A 19,901-nucleotide genomic window follows, 5' to 3' on the forward strand; every position below is an offset into this window, starting at 1 on the left:
ATACGTATCTAGGATCATAAAACAAGAGAGGAACGCTTGTTGCAATCATCTATTGCATGATTTCTGGTTAAACTAATAGTGCTCAAAGAAATAAATGCCGTTGTTTCCATGATAGGGGAAGATAACTACCTTGACCTATTTGTTCTCCAATTGTGAGGTCTTCCCATAAGATCTCATAGTCTAAGCAGTCAGTATCCATATCCGCTTTGTGAATAGCACTGCTATTGGTACTTCCACTGCTGCTAACACTACTTGTACTGTTAACATTGAAAGAGGACCCGGATCCTGAAACCTCATTATTGCCAGTTCTGTTGCTTTCAATCACTTGGCTTTCTGGCTTTACACTAGATTCAAAAGCCCTTTGATGAGTCAAGCTAGTTTCCTGATCACCGTGCACCCATGGCCAGACAAAGCGATTCTTCACATCCGCACCATCATACTCATACCCTTTCCAGGGCCATGATATCCCCTTCTTAGCTAACAATGCCTCTGCCTTCGAGCTTATGATCTTATGAAACCCTGTCTTTCCTTCAACCTCTTCATTATTACCTTTAGTTACTTTTCCAGGAGATTTTTCCTCCGTGGCCGCAGAAGAAGATGTACATAAGGCATAAGGTGGTATGTCACCTCTCGGTGAGCTAACTCCACTTGAAGTAGCATCCTCCTTGTGCTCTGATGAAACAGCATCGTGGTCAGAATATTGGCTCTCTCCATTCCCACATTCACGTTCCATACTGCTTTCACCTGTCCTTATCCGAGAACGAACTTTGTTTGTGACCTTAGTAGCCTGTTTGGCATTGCAAAAAATTAAGAAAGAATACACTAGAAAAGATAAATTCACAATATATTCCAGATTTCTCTAATTATGAAATACATCGCCAGATGCTTTTATGACATATACTACATTCTACCACCTTCCTTCTAGTTGCATGAAATTGTAATAGAAATTAACTTACCAGATTGGTTATTTTGGATGCAATAGCAGCTTGGAAAGGTTGCTCAGAATCAGAACTGCCTTTACTTGTTAAACTGATTCTAGGCTGACTTGCCGTACTCCGGACAGTTGATTGGGGTTTTGTACAGCTTGGAGGGGATGTCGTCTCCTGAAAGCACCGTGAATCACTTGACACACAAATGATGCCAACCAAACTACCATCATCATCATAAAAAGGTGTGTTTGTGGCAATAGCTAAAAATTGCTCTCCTGACTTGTTCTTGACAGGGAATTTGCCTGTCCAGCTCTCCCCCATGGTTATACGTTGGATTATGTTGCTTGCAATGTTGAAATTACAGGCATCAACCAGTAGCTCAATGGCATCCTGACCAATGGCTTCTGATGCAGGATAACCATAAAGATGTTCTGCAAACTGGTTCCTACATGAAATGATATGATCAGTTACGGCTAGTGTGCAGGCTAATAGCAACAGGGGCAAAGAGTGGAACAAATAGCCCTCATTTCTCATTTTTTAAAGAAAAAGGATTCTGTGTGTTGCTGATCAAACTATAGCCGTAACATTAAATTACTAGCAACAGTAAAGCAGAATTTCTGCATATTAGTAAACCAACAGAACGCCATCAAAAGAATGATTATATATATATATATATATATATATATATATATATATATATTGATAAAAGCACCCATGGCCATAAAGAAAATCAGCAGCAGATAGAGCATAAAACATATTAGAAAACAAACAATCAGGGTCAAAAAGACCAAAAAGAATATGCCAAGATCTTAGCCATTAATACTGTTGGAAAACTAAACAGAAACTAATGCTGCAATGCATCCTCATGATATCTTTTTCATGTGAAAGAACCACCCAATATTCTTGATTTCAGAACTTCTTAACAGAAAGCAAGACAAAATGAGCTAGCTAACAATTAGGTCATCAATCGGTGGCATTCTTGGAACAAAATTCCATGTTGATCTATTTTATTGATAGCCAACATGTCTTGAAGAGTGTGAAGAACCATGTAACCAATCTTGAAAGGTCCCTAAACAACTAATCAACCACAATTTTATCTACATCCAGTAACTGTTCAACATCAAAATTCTCTACTGACCAGTTGATTGTCATGTTTTCTGCCATATAATATCACCAATTCTTATCCCCTGTAATTAAAAAATAGCTTGTGTCAGTGCCTCTCATACATTAAAAAATGAGACTTTTGGATTTGAGTATTCAAGGAAGACACCATCTCACTTTTTTCTCCAAAATACCTTTGATGAAAACCACTAATGCCTTACCAAACACTTACCGTTCACTATCTTATCCTGCTAAAAACTGCCCACGATATACTCCAAAATTGATCCTTTCTTAGGATCCACAAATCCCCGAATCAAGGCATATAGTTTCATGTAACCGCCTAAAACAGAAATCACCAGAAAGGCAAGATTTGTAATGTGTAACACAAGAAAAAGGTAACAGAAAACTCATGGAAAGAAGAAAAGCTAACGATCAGTTAGATTCATTTTTTATTTGAGAATGTTACTATGCATAAATCAAGATTTCAATTAGATCAACATCCCTGTTAATGGACCACATTCAAAAATCTTATTTACTGTCATACTAAAAAAATGGGCGATAATTAACCAAATCAAACCATTGACCTGATATTTCTTAAAATATAATAATGGCTGTTATAACAAGCACTTCTAACCATTATAACAGGAAGTAATGAAAAGGCAATAGATTAATGTGCCATCATAAATTTTTAACGTATACTGATTTTGCAAAATTATAGAAAATCCAAAAGGATAATTGTCCATTCTAAAGCAATATCCTGTACATAACTTTATCTCTTTTATAAAAAATTTTCATTACAATTGTTTATATAATTTATATATAAATAAAAATAATGTCAACCTTTTAAACCAACATCTAATGCATGTGATCAAATACTATTCTTATACAGATAAAGATAAGCATCCACATAAATTTACTTGCACATGGTTTACCACTCCTCTCTCAACAAAATCTCGAAGCCATCGCTCGCCTCAAATGAATTATATATTATACCTTGTCTTTGTATTAAGTGCAACTTCATTAAGAAGACAGTGGAGGCTGACTATGTCCACTGCATATCCAAAAGCAATAATATTTTTGAAGAAACAACTAAGAAGCAGCAGCAGAGACAATGACTTTGTATTGTCCAGTTTTCTCTACCAAAACACTATATCTACACAAAAGTAAAGGTATATAGCTAGTGAGATGAAAACATACTTAGACGTGAAGTTTTTGCTCCAAACAAGTTTATCTGTTTCGCCTTTATTAAAGAGACAAAAACATGCCATCAATTTAATATAATCCCCAAGAACTTCGCATGCAAACAATTATTCACTCCTTCTAGAGGGAAAATGGTGGGCCATTATGAGCTTCCAACCTCCAAAACCAACCTACCTTTTTTAAAATATGGCACTTGCACCATCATATGCACACCCCTTTGCTCCTTTGACGGATTTGAACTCACAGCCACCCAAATTAATTTCTCATGCTTTCCGTAACTCCCATCCATTTATTATGACCAATCTCCATCATTAAGCGCCATTATCACTCTATTAGCAGAGCTATAGCGGGAGTTCTATCGTCCAAATTCCCAAATAGGAACCTCATAACACCTATCCCTTCGAATTGCACCACTAACTGTTTCCTGGTAAATAAATCAATATCCAATAAGCCTTAACCCAACTATTTGCTTGTTGAATGCATAAATCATTTATTGTCATTCATTTTTTCAAGGCAATATTTATGGTCACTGTACACTTGTCCAAAAAGTGACATCGCCACTGCCATATAACCAAAACTCCAGAGTGGAGGGCATTTTTGAAGCTCCACATATCCATATTTTCAAATCCATGGATACATCACACACAGCATAAAACAGAGTTTGAATCATGATTTATTGTCATGTAACATCTCGTGAATAAAGGATAGAAGCAACAGGAAAAGCCTATAAGTTCTTGCTAGTGTGAGACAATCAGTAAATTTTTTAATCATATACTGAATGGTAAAGAAGATCAAGAAAAGATGATAACATTGAAAACGGGCTAGGTAAAATGACAATTCAAATTCTGGAAAAAATGCACAGATCACAACCTTTAAGTATATGATTCAGGAATTGACATAGGTTGGAAGTGTATCTTCATCAAGGTTTTAGGTCATGGCAAGATGGGGGACTCCCGGCCATTCAGTCCGTTCATATGAGAAAATGGGACCAGGAAAGGGACATCCGCATGGGGAAGAAGATGAAAGAGGAAAGAAAGAAAGAAAGGAAAGAAGAAGGAAAAGGAAAGAAAGGAAGGAAGAGAAGAAGAAAAAGAAAGGAAGGAAAGAACAAAGGAAGGGGAAAAAAGAAAAAAAAAAGGAAAGGAAGGGAGAAAAAAAAGGAAGAAAGAAAGAAATGAATGAAGGAAAAAGAAAAAAAGAAGAAAAAGGAAAGAGAGGAAGAAAAAAAGAAGCAAAATAAATAAATGAGAAAGAAAGAAAGAAAAGAAAGAAGAAGGGGAAAGAGATGAAAGGTACCTACCAAGACACTCGACCGAGACGGCAACTAGGACAAGCTGTCCCCTTCCGTGGAGAAATTGGGACACCATGGTATTTAAAACCTTGAGCTTCATATTTGTGAAGATTGAAGATCATCAAAACAAACAGAATCATTTTTCTTTCCTTTTTCTCTAATATTTCCGAGGCCCAAATTATCATAGTTAATTATATTATTCACTCAAACTTTATTAGCTATAGTAATTACTAGTTACGGTAGCCTTACCCAAGGCCAAGGTAACCTTCTTTTATCAGCTAATAAGGAGAAGATATCAGCTGCTAAGAGTTCAACAATGATACATCCACCTCTAATAAGATACACAATATAAGGTATGACGCATATGCCTAATATATGCTGCTTTAAGTATGGCACATTTACTCCAAAACAAAGATGTAACTTCCATCTACACAAAACATATCAGCCAATGGCCAGCATGGCACAACATGTATCATACCATGCCATTTTAGCAAACCAGCTGTTCCATGCTGAAACACAAGAGAGCAAGAAAGAGAAGAAAAAAGCCTTTTCTTAATTAGAAATACTAAAAATAATACATGCCTGTCAACCTTTGCCAAGTGTGTTACTGGTTCGGCATGGTACATGCCAGCCAGCAAGGTAGGAAGTTAAAACCATGCTCCAAATTATTGCTCCCATATACACTGGAGTGTCCTTAAGAGCATAAGCTTCACAATCAAAGCACAGAAAAAATGAAGAATAAATGAAACAAAAGAATCCCCGAAAGGTGATAGCTTATTTCTTCACCAAGAAACAAGGTGACCGCTGAAATTAGATCAGCTATTTGACTTAACTCAGTTAAGGCCATGAATTTAATTTAGCTATTATCAACAAGCTGATGGTATAGGGAACATTTTAGAGGTGTCTAAACACTCACTAGAGTTGTCATTCATAAATTTTTGTTTTTTGGAAGGGAATAAGAGGGGAAAATCCCAAGTTTTTCATTTTTTTTTCATAAGTCATTCCATGCTAGTCTCAACTTAAGATCACTCCAAAAAGTGGATTAACTGACTCACTCACCAGTTGCATGGCAATTGTAACTATTCACTGTATATTGTATGAATAACATACTCAACTTGCCTAACACTGTGACCTTTAAACTTCTTGTATGACGTAGCTATCATGTAGAGTAAATGCATGACCACGAATGCTATGGTTTCAGTCATGACTTTTGATGGCATCCGTAAAAAGTGGCAACATCTGACTGGACCCGCAGAAATGACCTAAGCATATCTAATTTGCATGTCTCAGATTACCATAACAGCTAGATATGATTTAAGGTCAAACAACCCATAATTCACCATTACGGGTATAACTGCAAAGTGCTCATTCTCCTTAGCCATGATCTACAGCCCATGAGTAGTTAAAACCAACGTATCAAACTGTGTATAATGTCGAGTGTGTGGGTCAAGTGGGTCATGTCAATGACACTGTACAAAATGAAGTTTACAAATATATACAAATGAGAGGGAGGTGACAAAATTAGCTTGTGTATATATATATATATATATATATATATATATATATATATATATATATATATATATATATATATATCAAGAAACAATGACCATCTAACAGCTAAAGCATGATGTGGTTAAGTCTACCGCATAACAATGTTAGTAGATCAAACACATTTTCAACTCTAAACTGGAAACATGCAGATAATGGTAGGTTTAAGTGTAGATTCAGAGCATTCAACTACACTCATGTATATCTATATCAAGAAACAATGACCATCTAACAGCTAAAGCATGATGTGGTTAAGTCTACCGCATAACAATGTTAGTAGATCAAACACATTTTCAACTCTAAACTGGAAACATGCAGATAATGGTAGGTTTATGTGTAGATTCGGAGCATTTAACTGCACTCATGCATGAACTACATGCATATTCATACAAATAAAAGACTAACTATTCTTGGTATAAGAATGAGATAGGAACAAGTTTTTAATAGAAATCATATGAGGAGGTATACGTGTTAGAAGTATGCCCTAGAAGCCAATATGACAGATGCATTGTATTAATTCTAGGACATAACAACTGTACTTGATCATTTTATTCATCAATAAAATTGGGTCTTCTTTTCATTAATGTTATTATGTGTTCATGAATCGTCCTAGGAATTAATGAGATAATAACACATATTCTCAAGAGTTGAGAATTTAAGACATGTGTCATTAGGTAATTCCTGAACTGCTCCTGATCGAAGGATCATCACAAAGGACGGTGATCAATCCGATAAGATTAGTGCACAGATCACTTTTCTTGATGGACGAGTCTTAAGTCCAACATGTGGCGACACTGGGATGATTGTGCAAGTGCTTGTTAAAGAACAAAGATACTGAGCGTGACCAAAGCAAGAAGTCACTTGGATGTCTATCCACTCGTCGGTGACTTACTTGATGCTGCAGTTGTATGACTAGTACTTAGACCTGTGATGCCTCAGCTAATCACGGTGAGGTTGCTGTAGTTTGACGAGCACATAAACATTTGCCCTAATGGTCCTTGTGGTGCAGCTTGGCTGCGGTAAGTTCACTGTCGGATTAGGGCTGCATCTAGATGGGAACCTTGATAGATTAGGAGAGATCCTATGTGATTTATGAGACTAAGTTCGAAAGACCTTGGCCAGAGCAGTTCTAGAAAAGGAGTTTTCCACTCTCGAACTTGAGTCAAATAAATCCGACATAAGACAAACAATGGGGTTTGACGAGTTATCCATAACCTCCGTCATGTCGGGATCCATGATAGAGGGACAGGCATCCGCCCCTCCTCACACACGCACCAAGAAAGGAGGGGCGTCTGCCCCTCCTTTCCTTTCATGGTCTCCACGCCATGTGGAGGGGTGGATCTCCTCCTCCTCCTAGTTCACGCGGATTGCCACATGGCATGAGCACATCTCTTGGATTCTCTTCAAACTCTTTTAAGTAAAGGTTGTGATAGAATTAAGGGGTGTTGCAGATTTTGGATGGATGAATCAAGGAGTGATTGATCTCTGAAATTATTTCTTGTTTGTATGGGCATGAGATGCCTATTTAAAGGGCCCTGGCATGAAGCATAAGAGTATTGAAGCCCCTTTGCTGCCGCCATCCTCTCCCTCCTTCCCTTTGGCGTGAGCAAGAGAGAAAGAAGAAGAGCCGCCGTCTTCTTCTTCCTCCCCTTCGACGTTCGTCGTCTTCCTTCTTCTTCCTCTCAAAGTAATCAAGGAGTTGATTAAAAGAGAGGAATTCAACCATCAAAGGTGATCTCTGCAAGGGAGCTAGCACCCCGGTGAGATCTTGGAGCATTTGTACCTCGTGTGGATACCTGTAGAAGTCGGACGCTTGTGCGGCTTCAAGAGAACCAGAAATCCTACGATCATTAGACAGCGGTGAAGTTCTACCCACTCAAAGGTAAAGATTAAGTGTTTATAAATTCTATACAATTAGGAATTGTAGTAGATCTGAAATTAATCTAGTCTTTTAATTTTAATCTTTCCTTTAGATTTCATAAATCTAGGATAGAGAACTTTAGAAAATTTTTGAAATCTATGTTTCCTAGAACGTTCATGAGATGAACAACCCCGCGCGTGTCTTTCCGCTGCGATCGTCGCAACGCGTGCGGGGGTAATCCGACAGTGGTATCAGAGCTGTGTTTAAGAAATTTAAATTAAGATTAATAGGCATGATTAGGATTTAATTTAGATCTGAAATTTTTATATGCTTGCTGAAATTTTAGCATGCAGATTTTTTTTTTAAATCTTGATCTTGCACGTTGTTTTAATTAAAACAATGAGATTGCAAATAATAAAAACATGTCTTGCATGATCATAATTTCAGTTGATAGCATATCTAAATTTTTTAGATCGGAAATTAGATGCATGAGATGCATCTAATGGAATCAAAATTCAGAATTCACGTGAGAAGAGTCGACCCCAAGCATGCTCGAGTCGACTCCAATCCTATTCGAGTCGACCCCAAGCATACTCGAGTCGACTCCAAGACTAGCTGAGTCGACCCAAACACACTCGAGTCGACTCCAAGACTAATCGGGTCGACTCCAAGCATACTCGAGTCGACTCCAATTCTATTCGAGTCGACCCCAAGTATACTCGAATCGACTCCAAGAGACTCAGGAGCTCTCGGGTTAACTGAAGTCCACCCGAGTCGACTCTACGTCAACTCGAGTCGACTCAAAGTTAACTCGAGTCGACTCCAAGCATACATGAGTCGATCCCTGTTTGAGGATGTGTTTAAAATGTATGCATGAGATGTATGTATTAGTTAAACAGAATTTATTTGCATGAGATGTAAATAAAATTCTTAAACAATAGAACATTTACATAAGATGTAAACTGAAACAATTATGTCATTTACAAAAGATGTAATCACATAATCTATAAAAGAGTTTCATATTTACATAGGATGTAAACTTGAACCAATGTGACATTTGCATAAGATGTAATAATATAACATTTGGTTTGGGATAGATTATTACATTAGATGTAAATCCTTTGAGACCTAAAACCTCCTCAATCAGTCGAAAGTGAACGATATATTGAGCTAGCCATATTTGATTAATTGATCTAATTGGTGTCTAGGAAAGCATTAAAGATGGTACTTAATTAGGACCTTACTCTCTGAGTAAGGGGAGCCTCCCACCTGCTTACCTGGCCAATTGATCGATTATCTCCTATGAATAGCTCAAAGTTGGAATCACTAAGACTAGATTACCTAATATTAAGTCTAGAGGTCTTCCACCATAGTAGAGTTGCTAAGATCTTTCCGGCGTTGATTTGTCTCGGCTGAACACAGCGGGCAAGTTGCATCGGGGGACTGGATCTTTCTATTGGCATGAGATGTTGTAGGGTAGAGGTGGGGTTGAGTACCAATAACTGTTAGGTGAGGGCTCAATGACGACTTTACTTCTGCGGGAATTACAGTGGATCTGACTTAACCAAGGAACGGGACCAATAACTATTAGGTGAGGTTCTTATGACTTGGAGACCAAGTAGGCTACAACTTGCTTGAGAGGCATTGTACAAAGAGTTGTACACTCATCGTTTATGTGTCACCAATAACTGTTAGGTGAGATGGCATATAAATTGATAGGACCATAGCACCCCATTTGAAACCTAGAGTCGCAGATTTCTGTATCCTTACCAGAAGAGTGTGAGAGATTCGAGAAATAGTGGAAGGATTTGATCCTGTTTTGTTTTAAAAGGTCCCTAAAACAAATAAAAATTCAAGTACAAAATTCTAATTAGAATCTTTACTCTCTGCAGATAAAATGTCAGCCTCTAATCCTTTGACCCGCATCCTTGAGAACAACCGATTAACCAGACCCAATAAGGATTGGCTCCGCAACTTGAAGATTGTTTTGAGTTGTGAGAAATTAGGGTATGTGCTAGACCATGACATCCCTGTGTTACCAACCCGTCCGACTGCTGAACAGCGTAAGACACATGCCAAGTGGACGGATGACGACAATAAAGTTAGGTGCTACATAATGGCATCTATGTCCAATGAACTATAATGCCAGCATAAGAACATGAAGACTGCCAGGGACATTGCGTCACCTACAAGAGTTGTATGGTGAGCAGAGTCGCACAGCTCGGTTTGAAGTGGTCCAAGAGGCTCTTCAAGACCAAGATGCGCGAAGGGCAGTCTGTCCATGATCATGGTCTGACCATGATAAAGGACTTGGAAGAGTTTGAGAAGCTCGGCATGAACATGCATAATGAATTGCAAACTGATTTGATCCTGCAATCCCTTCCTTCTTCATATGGGCAGTTTATTGTAAACTACCACATGAACAAGATTGAATGCACCAAACTTGAATTGTTAAATATATTGGTAACAACTGAGGGAGCCTTGAAGAGTTCAAGGAGCACAGTTCTCGCTGCCGAGTTGACTTCTACTTTCAAGAGAAAGTCTGCTTGAAAGAAGAAATCTGCAAAGAAGCAGAAGACCGAGAAGAAGCCAAAGAAGGATGTCCAAAGAAAAAGACCGCAGACAAGGAAAAGTGTTTTCATTGCAACGAAGACGGTCATTGGAAGAGGAACTGTCCTATCTACATGGGGAGCATAAAGAGCAAGAAGGGTGACACGCCTTCTGAAGGTATGTCAGATATGCTCATTATTGAAACTAATCTAACGGTTTCTTCTACTTCCAGTTGGGTTATAGATTCTGGTTCTAGTGCTCACTTGTGCACTACTATGCAGGATCTAAAGGAAAGTAGAAGGCTTACGGAAGGTGCGATAACCCTCCGGGTTAGCAATGGAGCAAAAGTTGCTGCTGTTGCTGTGGGCACCTACCCTCTGCGAATGCCGTCTAGATTTAGTTTGATACTTAGGGACTGTTATTTTGTACATGTTGCTAGCAGAAAATTGATTTCTGTATCTTTTCTAGCATAGAAAGATTTTGAATTCAAATTGGCACCTCAGGTTTGGTCATATAGGAGAAGACAGAATAAACAAATTGGAGAAACATGGGCTTCTAGGCTCATTAACTTCCGAGTTATATCCGATTTATGAATCCTGCCTTCAAGAAAAAATGGCCAAATTACCCTTTGTAGGACACGGGGAGAGATCCACTGAAATACTTACCCTAGTACACACTGATGTGTGCGGCCCATTCGATGTGCAAGCTAGAAAAGGTTATTCTTACTTCATAACATTTACCAATGATTGTTTTCGGTATGGGTATGTGTATCTTATGAAACACAAGTCTGAAACTTTTGAAAAGTTCAAAGAGTTCAGATCTGAAATAGAAAAACAAACAGAAAAACTCATTAAGGTTCTTCGATCAGATCGAGAAGGCTAACACCTTAGGAGAGAGTTCCGAGATTATCTCAAAGAAAATGGTATAGTTTCACAATGGACCCCTCCTTGTACACCTCAACTCAACGGAGGGTCAGAGAGGAGGAATCAGACCCTATTGGATATGGTCAGGTCCATGATGAGCTTCACTGATTTACCCTTATTCCTTTGAGGAGATGCCCTACTTTCAGCAATATACATATTGAATAGAGTTCCCTCTAAATCTGTTCCTACCATACTGATGAGAGCACAAAAGTGCGATCTACATATCACCTAAATTAGTGCTATTGTTAACTGATAATGATAAATTCACCGGTTTAATATTATATTTTCGTTTGGTACAGGTTATTACAAATTAAAGTTTAAATGCGCATTTGGTACAGATTGCGCAGGCCCAATCCTACCATGACCTGGTCGAACACATTTGCCCCCGAGTGATTCCCCACATTGTGCTAGCCATCCCACGGTTCATCATCAGCATCACGTCTTCAACACGTTGCAATGTCCCAGCATCCGCGCTGTCCATCGGATTACCTTTCGTTTCAGCTCCCGGCATCCCATTCGCATGCACCTTCCAAATTAGCATCTTCATCTTCAGCCTTCAATCCCAACGCCTCAAGCCACGTCATCCTCTATTTTTTGCCATCAAGGAGCCACCAACCGTCCATTCCAAAATGTTCTCCTCCACTTCCGTGATCCAACCTCCCACGTCCATCTTCCACGGATCAACATCTTCCATCTTCAATGCCCACAGCATCCCGTGGCATATTCCATCCCAGCATCCCATCTCCCGCTTCATCACCGGCATCTTCCCAAGTCCGTGATCCCAGCACCCATCATCCGGATCCACCGTCCGGAATCCCGCGATCCGTCCGTACCTCTAGCCGTAGCAACCTTCCATTCCAGCACGTCTCCGTATGCCAGCCCAGCTGCCATTCTGAGTGATTCCAAGCTCCATTCCGAATCATCCCGTGGCCAAAGAAGGAAGTCCACGTTCCCAGCGTCCGTTTGCAGCTCCTCCGCCTCTGCTTCCGCCCGTGATGCATCCGGATCCAATCTCAGCCGTCTGTGAGCCAGCGATCAGCTCCCTCCGGCTTCATCCGTCCGCGTTCACAGAGCGGATTAGCGCCCAAATCGTCTCCACGAATCAAGCATCTCGTGCCAGCCACCGTGCCAGCAACCACTGCATCCCAATCCTCCGCGCCTTCCGTATCAGCCGTCCGGCGATCCCGCGTCCGTGGTCCAAAGAAGGAAATCGTCCGAAGCAATCCTTCCAGCATCCCGTGAGATCAGGTGTGAGCCGGGGGAGAGTTGGCTATATAAAGAGGGGAAGACGAGGAGGGAGGTGTGCGGGGTGGAGGCTAAGAACCAGGGAGGGAGGTGTTCGGTTGAAGAAGAGGGGAGGAGAGGTTCGGTTGGGGGAGAGAAGAAAGAAAGAAAACAGAGCATCCTCTGTTTTGGAAGAAAGAGAAATAAAAAAATATAGCCACCGAGCATGCCACAAAAGAGTTTTCTAATTTCTTTTATTTCTTCCTTTATTTTTATGTTTTATTTTGTAGAAGGAGGAGGCACTAGGCTTCCAAACTTCATTTTATTTTTTTTGTAATTGTCCTTTTATGCAATCCATAAATTTATTTTTATGCAACCTATGTTCTAAGTTTCAATTTTCTTAAACACTGTTTTCATCCATGCCTAAGTTTTCCTCTGAATAGTTAAATATTTCATTAAATATATAAATGCTTTTCGAATCTATACTTGTCTTTTAGTTAATCTCAAATAGAAAATATTTTCTGGTAGACTAGAGAATCAGTCAACATCCCCGACGTAATGTTTTTTTTTTTGTTATTCAAAAATCAATTTTGAATCCGAGTGAACGTTTTAATTTTTATGCAACTCCAATCGCCTCCCTGTGGATCGACCTCTTACGACCACTATTCTTCGAGTAGAAAAGGTAAGAGTATAATTAAATTAAACTTTGTTTGTCGATTCTAACAACGATCTGTTTAGCGTATTTTTAGGTAAACAGGAACTGGACAACAAAATTTTGGCGTCGTTACCGGGGAGGCAAATCGAGAAGCAATAACGATCACGAAGATCAAATCAAATTTTGGATGTCCGGAGTGAACACACTCCGGTAGTAAGTTTTTGTTTATTTCTATTAATTTTTCTTGTTTTGATTATTTTTAGTTAATAATTTCGTAGTTATTAAATTCTGAAATTTGAAATTCGAAATTTAAAATTTTGAAAAAAAATCAAATTCAAAAAAAATAAAAAAATCCAAAAATATTAAAATTCAAAAATTTAGATTCAAAATTTGAATTCTGAAATTCGAAATTTGAAATATAAAAAAAGTTAAAAAAATTAATTAAATTAAAAATAAAAAAATAAAAAAATTATTATTAAAATTGTTAGTAATTGATAGGGTGCAATCCCTCGAGGTTATCATGCCTCTATTGGGGCTCCTCACGGAGTAATCTCCAGAGCTTATTCAACGGGCATTCGGAGATTGACTAACGCATAAGAATTAGTTTTTAGTTTACATTCAAGTTATTCCTATATATATATATAACATAAAATTTAAAAAAAATAAATATATATATAAAAAAATTGCTTGCTCATTTAATCAGTACAACCTAATGACATTGCATAAACTTTAAAAAAAATCATTGATTATTTGCTGCATTTAGTATTAAGCATTTGCATAAAATAATTTAAGGGCAAAACCCATTAAAAAGATAAGGTCGGAAAATCATTACCTGTCCTTAGCCCAAAAATCACCACCTTGCATACATATCCTAAGCCAAATTAAATTAAAATCAATTAGACGTTTGCCTTAGGATTTTCGAGCTCAATTAGGCTCTTGGAAAGAAGCGGCTGAAAGCCACTCCAGTGAGAATTTAGTAATTGGTGATGTCTATGAAAGTTTTTACAATAGTAAGAACTGTTACGGGTATTGTGGTATCGGTGTATCCCTTCTGGCACCACCACACATCCCGGAACTTTCCTGATCACTGGTTACTGGATCGCTTAACTGGTAAGCTCAAGCTTAATCTGAAATGGAGATTAGGAGCTGTCTAATCTAGAGAGAATTTCAAAAACTTTTTAACCTGATAAATCTCTGTGCAACTAGATTTAAGAAGCTACTAAACCTCACTTAATTCTAAGACTAATAGGGTCAAATTTTTGTGTGGTGTTGGTTGTGGTCATCTGTGTCTAGCCCTTATTTTCTCTTAGGATTTCGTTCATTTTAGGAGTCAAATCTAATGAATTGTTGATAATGTATGCATGGTAGAAGGTCATTAAGGGGTAAGTTAACACCATTTGATCCTGAGATTGATAGAACTTTTCATCACAATCAGCGAATTGTAAGCCAACCGTCAATCTCTACAATGGGTGAACATATTAGAACTTTGAATGAGTTGTTCGCACCCGCATCCACTAGTCCCCCTACTTGCATAGTATTACCAATTAATAATGCAGTCCAATTCGAGATTCCGGCTGCAACAATAAACATGTTACCCAAATTTCATGGGTTTGAGAGTGAACAACCGTATATTCATCTAAACAAATTTTTGACAATCTATCAAATGTTTAGAAATCAAAACTTAGATGAATAAGGTATTAAATTAAGGTTGTTTCCATGACTTTAGATGATCGTGCCGCTGCATGGTTGTATTCTCTTGCTTCTAATTCCATCGCATCATGGGAACAACTATCTAGGAAGTTCATGGCTAAGTTCTATCCCATGGTAAAGACTGAAAAAATTAAGGATGCCATTAGAACTTTTAGAGGAAAATCTGAGGAATTTTTCCAACTTTGGAAAAGATTCCATGATCTTTTGGTCAAGTGCCCGCACCATGGGCTTGACAAGGCTGATCTAGTACATTTCTTTTACAAAGGATTACCTCCAGCACATAGGAACATGATTGAATCCATGCATAAGGGTAGGTTCATGAACTAAACCCCTGATCAAGCCTGAGTTCCTTGTGGACTTAGCTGAAAATGCTCAAAATTGGAGTAGCTACGGTCAGGAGGTAGATAGAGATGATTATGGGTCTAGAGAACCAAGTACCTACGGAATAAAAACAGACCCAGAACTCAAGAATGTTATGTCCAATCTGGTGAATGGGGTGAACAATCTGAGCAAAAGTTGGATGCTTTTACTGTTTCCACTAACTCGAACTCACACAAAGAGTCAAATCCCATCATGAAAGTGGAACACGAGCCACAAGGCTTATGTATCTTGTGTAACAGTTCTGAGCATCTAGTGGAGTGTTGTCCTAGTTTACCCAACATTAAGGCTGAGCAGGCAAATGCTCTTAATTCATATAATGCCTTTAAGAAACCCACTCCCAATTCATTCAGCCCAGTCTACCACCCTGATAATAGGTTCCACCCAAATTCTCATACAAGCAAAATGAACCTATTCAGCATCAAGGTGGTCCACCAGGTTTTTAGAAGAATTTTTTCAGGATAGGTCCATCACAAATAAACCAATCATTGGCACCACCTATTCCTACTTATAGTACCCCCTATCCCTCAGCAAACTACATCATTAGAAGCCATGATGGCTAACATGATGAAGCAGCAACAAGACTTCATCCAACAGCAACAACAGACCAACATGGCTCAAACCCAGACTAACCAATTTCATGCGCAAGCGATTGAGGTTAGTCTGAGCCAAATAGCTAACTCTCTAAGGGATAGGAAGAGAGGTGAATTGCCCAGTCAACCAGTGCCTAACCCTAGAAAGCAACAGAATCAAGGGCCGAGAGGCCAGTTTCAGATTGATTCTAATGGAAACCCTACCTATGAAGTACAGGCAATTACCACTTTACGGTCTGGCAAGCAAGTGGACAACAAAGTCCCAACTTCCTGCACAAGAAAAAAAAGAAAAGCAGAAACCGAACCCCACTCAGAAAAAGACATAAGAACAGGGAACACAAGGAATAGAGGAGAAACCAATAGAGACGTACACACCCAAGGGCTCCCTTTCCTAGTAGACTACAATACTCAAAGAAAAATCTCAGTACGATGAAATCATGGAAGTCTTTAAAAATGTCCAAATAAATTTACCCTTCCTAGATGCCATCAGACAGATCCCCTCCACTACAAAATTCTTTAAAAGACCTAACCACGGTGAAAAGGAAAACCAGTATTCCTAGGCAAGCTGTGATGGCGGCACAAGCCGCAACTCTTATTCAACAACAGATTGCCCCAAAATACAAGGACCCTGGTTGCCCCACTGTTGAAATTAAAATAGGAGAAACCATCATTCGGAGAGCTCTCCTAGATTTAGGAGCTAGTGTGAACCTGTTACCTATTCTGTTTACACAGAGTTGGGTTTGGGGGAATTAAAACCACAAACATCACTCTTTCGTTAGCAGATAGGACTGTAAAGTACCCCAAAGGAATTATGGAGGATGTGATTGTAAAACTTAATGAGTTCTACTATCCTGTGGATTTTGTAATCCTTGAAACTGAACCAGTAAAAAATCCAGAAAGTCACATCCCGGTAATCCTAGGTAGACCATTTTTGGCCACTTCAAATGCTGTGATTAGTTGCCGAAATGGAATAATGACTCTAGCCTTTGGGAACATGACTGTCCAGCTCAATTATTTTTCACAGTAGTAGTCAGTCAACTGAGATGGACAATTTGGAAGAAATTCACATGATTGAGGAACATAATTAGCAGTTCTTTTGAAGAGTCGAGTTATTCTGATCCATTAGAAAGATGTTTGGCTAATTTCGGTCAATATTGTGAATCAAGTCAGGAGGTTAATGCATTGTTGATTCCATTCCTGTGATGGATACTAGCAGATGGGCCACCAAGTTTGAATCATTGCCTATTTCGGAATCTCAGCTAGTGCCATCCAATGTCAAGCCTCCCCAGCTAGAACTTAAAGACCTTCCCGAGAACTTAAAGTATGCATTTCTTGGAGACAACAAGACCTTACCTGTTATAAATTGCATCGAATCTGACTAAAGAACAGGAAGAGAAGTTGTTAAGTATCCTTCGGAAGAATCAGGAAGCTATCGTTGGTCTATAGCTGATATTAAAGGGATTAGTCCTTCTGTGGTCCAACATAAAATCCATGTAGAAGAAGATGCAAAAAATCTCTAGAGAACCACAAAGGCGACTTAATCCAATCATGAAGGACGTAGTTTCGAGCCGAGGTCATCAAGCTTTTAGATGCAGGGATTATATATCCTATTTCTGATAGTCAGTGGGTAAGCCCAGTTCAAGTCGTACCCAAAAAGTCTGGCATCACTGTGGTAAAAAATGATCACAATGAGTTAGTCCCTACTCGAGTCCAAACTGGATGGCGAGTGTGCATCGACTACAGAAAGCTGAACGCCATGACTAGGAAAGACTACTTCCCACTATCCTTCATTGACCAAATGTTAGAACGTTCTAGCTAGCCACTCTCATTACTGTTTTCTTAATGGTTATTCTGGATATAACCAAGTTCCAATTGCACGTGAGGATCAAGAGAAAACCATATTCGCCTATCCTTATGGCACTTTTGCCTATCGTCGCATGCCTTTTGGGTTATGCAATGCACCGGCTACATTCCAGCGGTGTATGATGAGTATTTTCTCCGACATGGTGGAGAAATTTTTAGAAGTTTTCATGGATGATTTTTTCTGTATTTGGATCCAATTTTGATGAATGTCTACACCACTTGACACTTGTTGTAGAACGCTGTAAAGAGAAAAACTTAGTTCTTAACTGGGAGAAGTGTCATTTCATGTAGAATCAGGTATTGTTTTAGGACACATTGTGTCACAAAGGGGAATTGAGGTGGATAAGGCCAAAATAGAATTAATTGCTAAATTGCCACCTTCCAAGACTATTAGGGAAATTCGATCATTTTCAGGGCATGCGGGTTTTTACCGCCGCTTTATTAAGGATTTCAACAAAATATCAAAATCCTTATGTGATTTGTTGGCCAAAGATGCTATTTTTAATTTTTCGCCAACTTGTATAACTGTTTTCGAAAGACTAAAGTCTGAACTAACCTCAGCACGCATCATAAGATCCCCTGATTGGAATCTACCATTTGAAATTATGTTGATGCATCTGATTATGCAATAGGTGCCGTCCTAGGTCAGCGAGTGGGGAAGCTTCCCCATGTGATTCATTATGCGAGCAAAACTATGAATGATGCCCAACTCAACTATTCTACCACTGAAAAAGAGTTTGTAGGCTGTTGTCTTTGCTCTTGACAAAATTTCGTCCCTATCTGATAGGATCCAAGGTCTTTGTTTATTCTGATCATGCCGCCCTTAAGTACCTTCTCACTAAGAAGGATGCTAAGGCAAGGCTCATTCGTTGGATCCTATTGCTCCAAGAATTTGATCTCGAAATTCGAGATTAAAAGAGATCTGAAAATGTAGTAGCTGACCACTTGTCTAGACTGATTGTTGAGTCATCTGCAGAATCATTACCTGTATCCGAAACTTTTTCGGATGAACAACTAATGATGATTTTCCATACCAATGTTTCATGGTATGCTGACATAGTCAACTACCTCGTTACTGAACAAATGCCCAGCTCTTGGACCAAACAGGAGCAATTTCGCTTCCTAGCTCGTGTGAAGTGGTATTTTTGGGATGAACCATACCTATTTAAATATTGCCCTGATCAGATCATCCGACGGTGTATCCCTGAATACGAACAAAGGAAAGTCCTTTCCTTTTGTCATGACCACGCTTGTGGTGGTCATTTCAGTGGTAAAAAAACGACTGCAAAGGTTTTGCAGTGCGGATTCTATTGGCCCACACTATTTCATGACTCACACGAGTATTGCAAAGCATGTGACCGATGTCAAAGACTAGGAAAAATTTCAAGAAAAAATGAGATGCCCCTGAACCCTATCTTAATTATAGAAATCTTCGATGTTTGGGGTATTGATTTTATGGGTCCTTTTCCTATGTCATTTGGGCATCAGTACATTCTTGTGACAGTTGACTATATATCAAAATAGATTGAGGCTATCGCGTGTAAGACCAATGATCACAAAGTGGTGAACAAGTTCCTTAAAGAATCTATCTTGCTCGTTTTGGCACCCTCGTGCTATCATTAGTAATGGGGAGAAACATTTTTGTAATAAAACTTTTAAATCCCTTATGAGAAAGTACAAACATTAATCACAAGGTCAGTACACCATATTATCCACAACAAGTGGACAAGTCGAAATTTCCAATCGGAAAATCAAGACCATCCTTGAAAAAATTGTTAATACATCTCGGAAGGATTGGTCTCTTAGGCTAACAAGATGCACTATGGGCATATCGGACGGCTTACAAAACACCAATTGGAATGTCTCCACTCTGTTAGGCATGATGACAGTCTACGTCATGTTGACTTTTGCTGGAAAGCATCCACTCGGCCTGATTCCCCAGTCTAGACCGCTACCACTGATGGCAGACTAATCGCTCAATATGAAAACAATCAAGAAGCGAGGACAGAATCTTTGATCTCTGTTTTCGAACCCGAGACCTTATAGAACTGTCTATGGCAAGGCCTGCCATT

General features: G+C 38.9%; 1 protein-coding gene across 4 annotated transcripts in view; it reads right to left on the bottom strand.

Moving 5' to 3' along the window:
* Nucleotides 1–19,901, bottom strand: part of LOC103721017 (probable serine/threonine-protein kinase SIS8) — a 45,276-nt gene that overhangs the window by 12,310 nt on the left and 13,065 nt on the right. For 2 of the 4 annotated variants that reach the window (XM_008811041.4, XM_008811040.4), the window contains 2 exons: nucleotides 957–1,374; nucleotides 130–787 (listed from right to left, as the gene is read on the bottom strand). In XM_008811041.4, coding sequence (XP_008809263.2) covers nucleotides 130–787; nucleotides 957–1,374 — 1,076 coding nt within the window. Of the gene's footprint in view, nucleotides 1–129; nucleotides 788–956; nucleotides 1,375–2,067; nucleotides 2,399–19,901 lie in introns of those variants that run through there. The other 2 variants (XM_026809990.2, XM_026809989.2) reach the window with 2 other exon arrangements.

The sequence above is a fragment of the Phoenix dactylifera genome, chromosome 1, assembly GCF_009389715.1.
Source record: "Phoenix dactylifera cultivar Barhee BC4 chromosome 1, palm_55x_up_171113_PBpolish2nd_filt_p, whole genome shotgun sequence".
NCBI classification, from domain to species: Eukaryota; Viridiplantae; Streptophyta; class Magnoliopsida; order Arecales; family Arecaceae; genus Phoenix; species Phoenix dactylifera.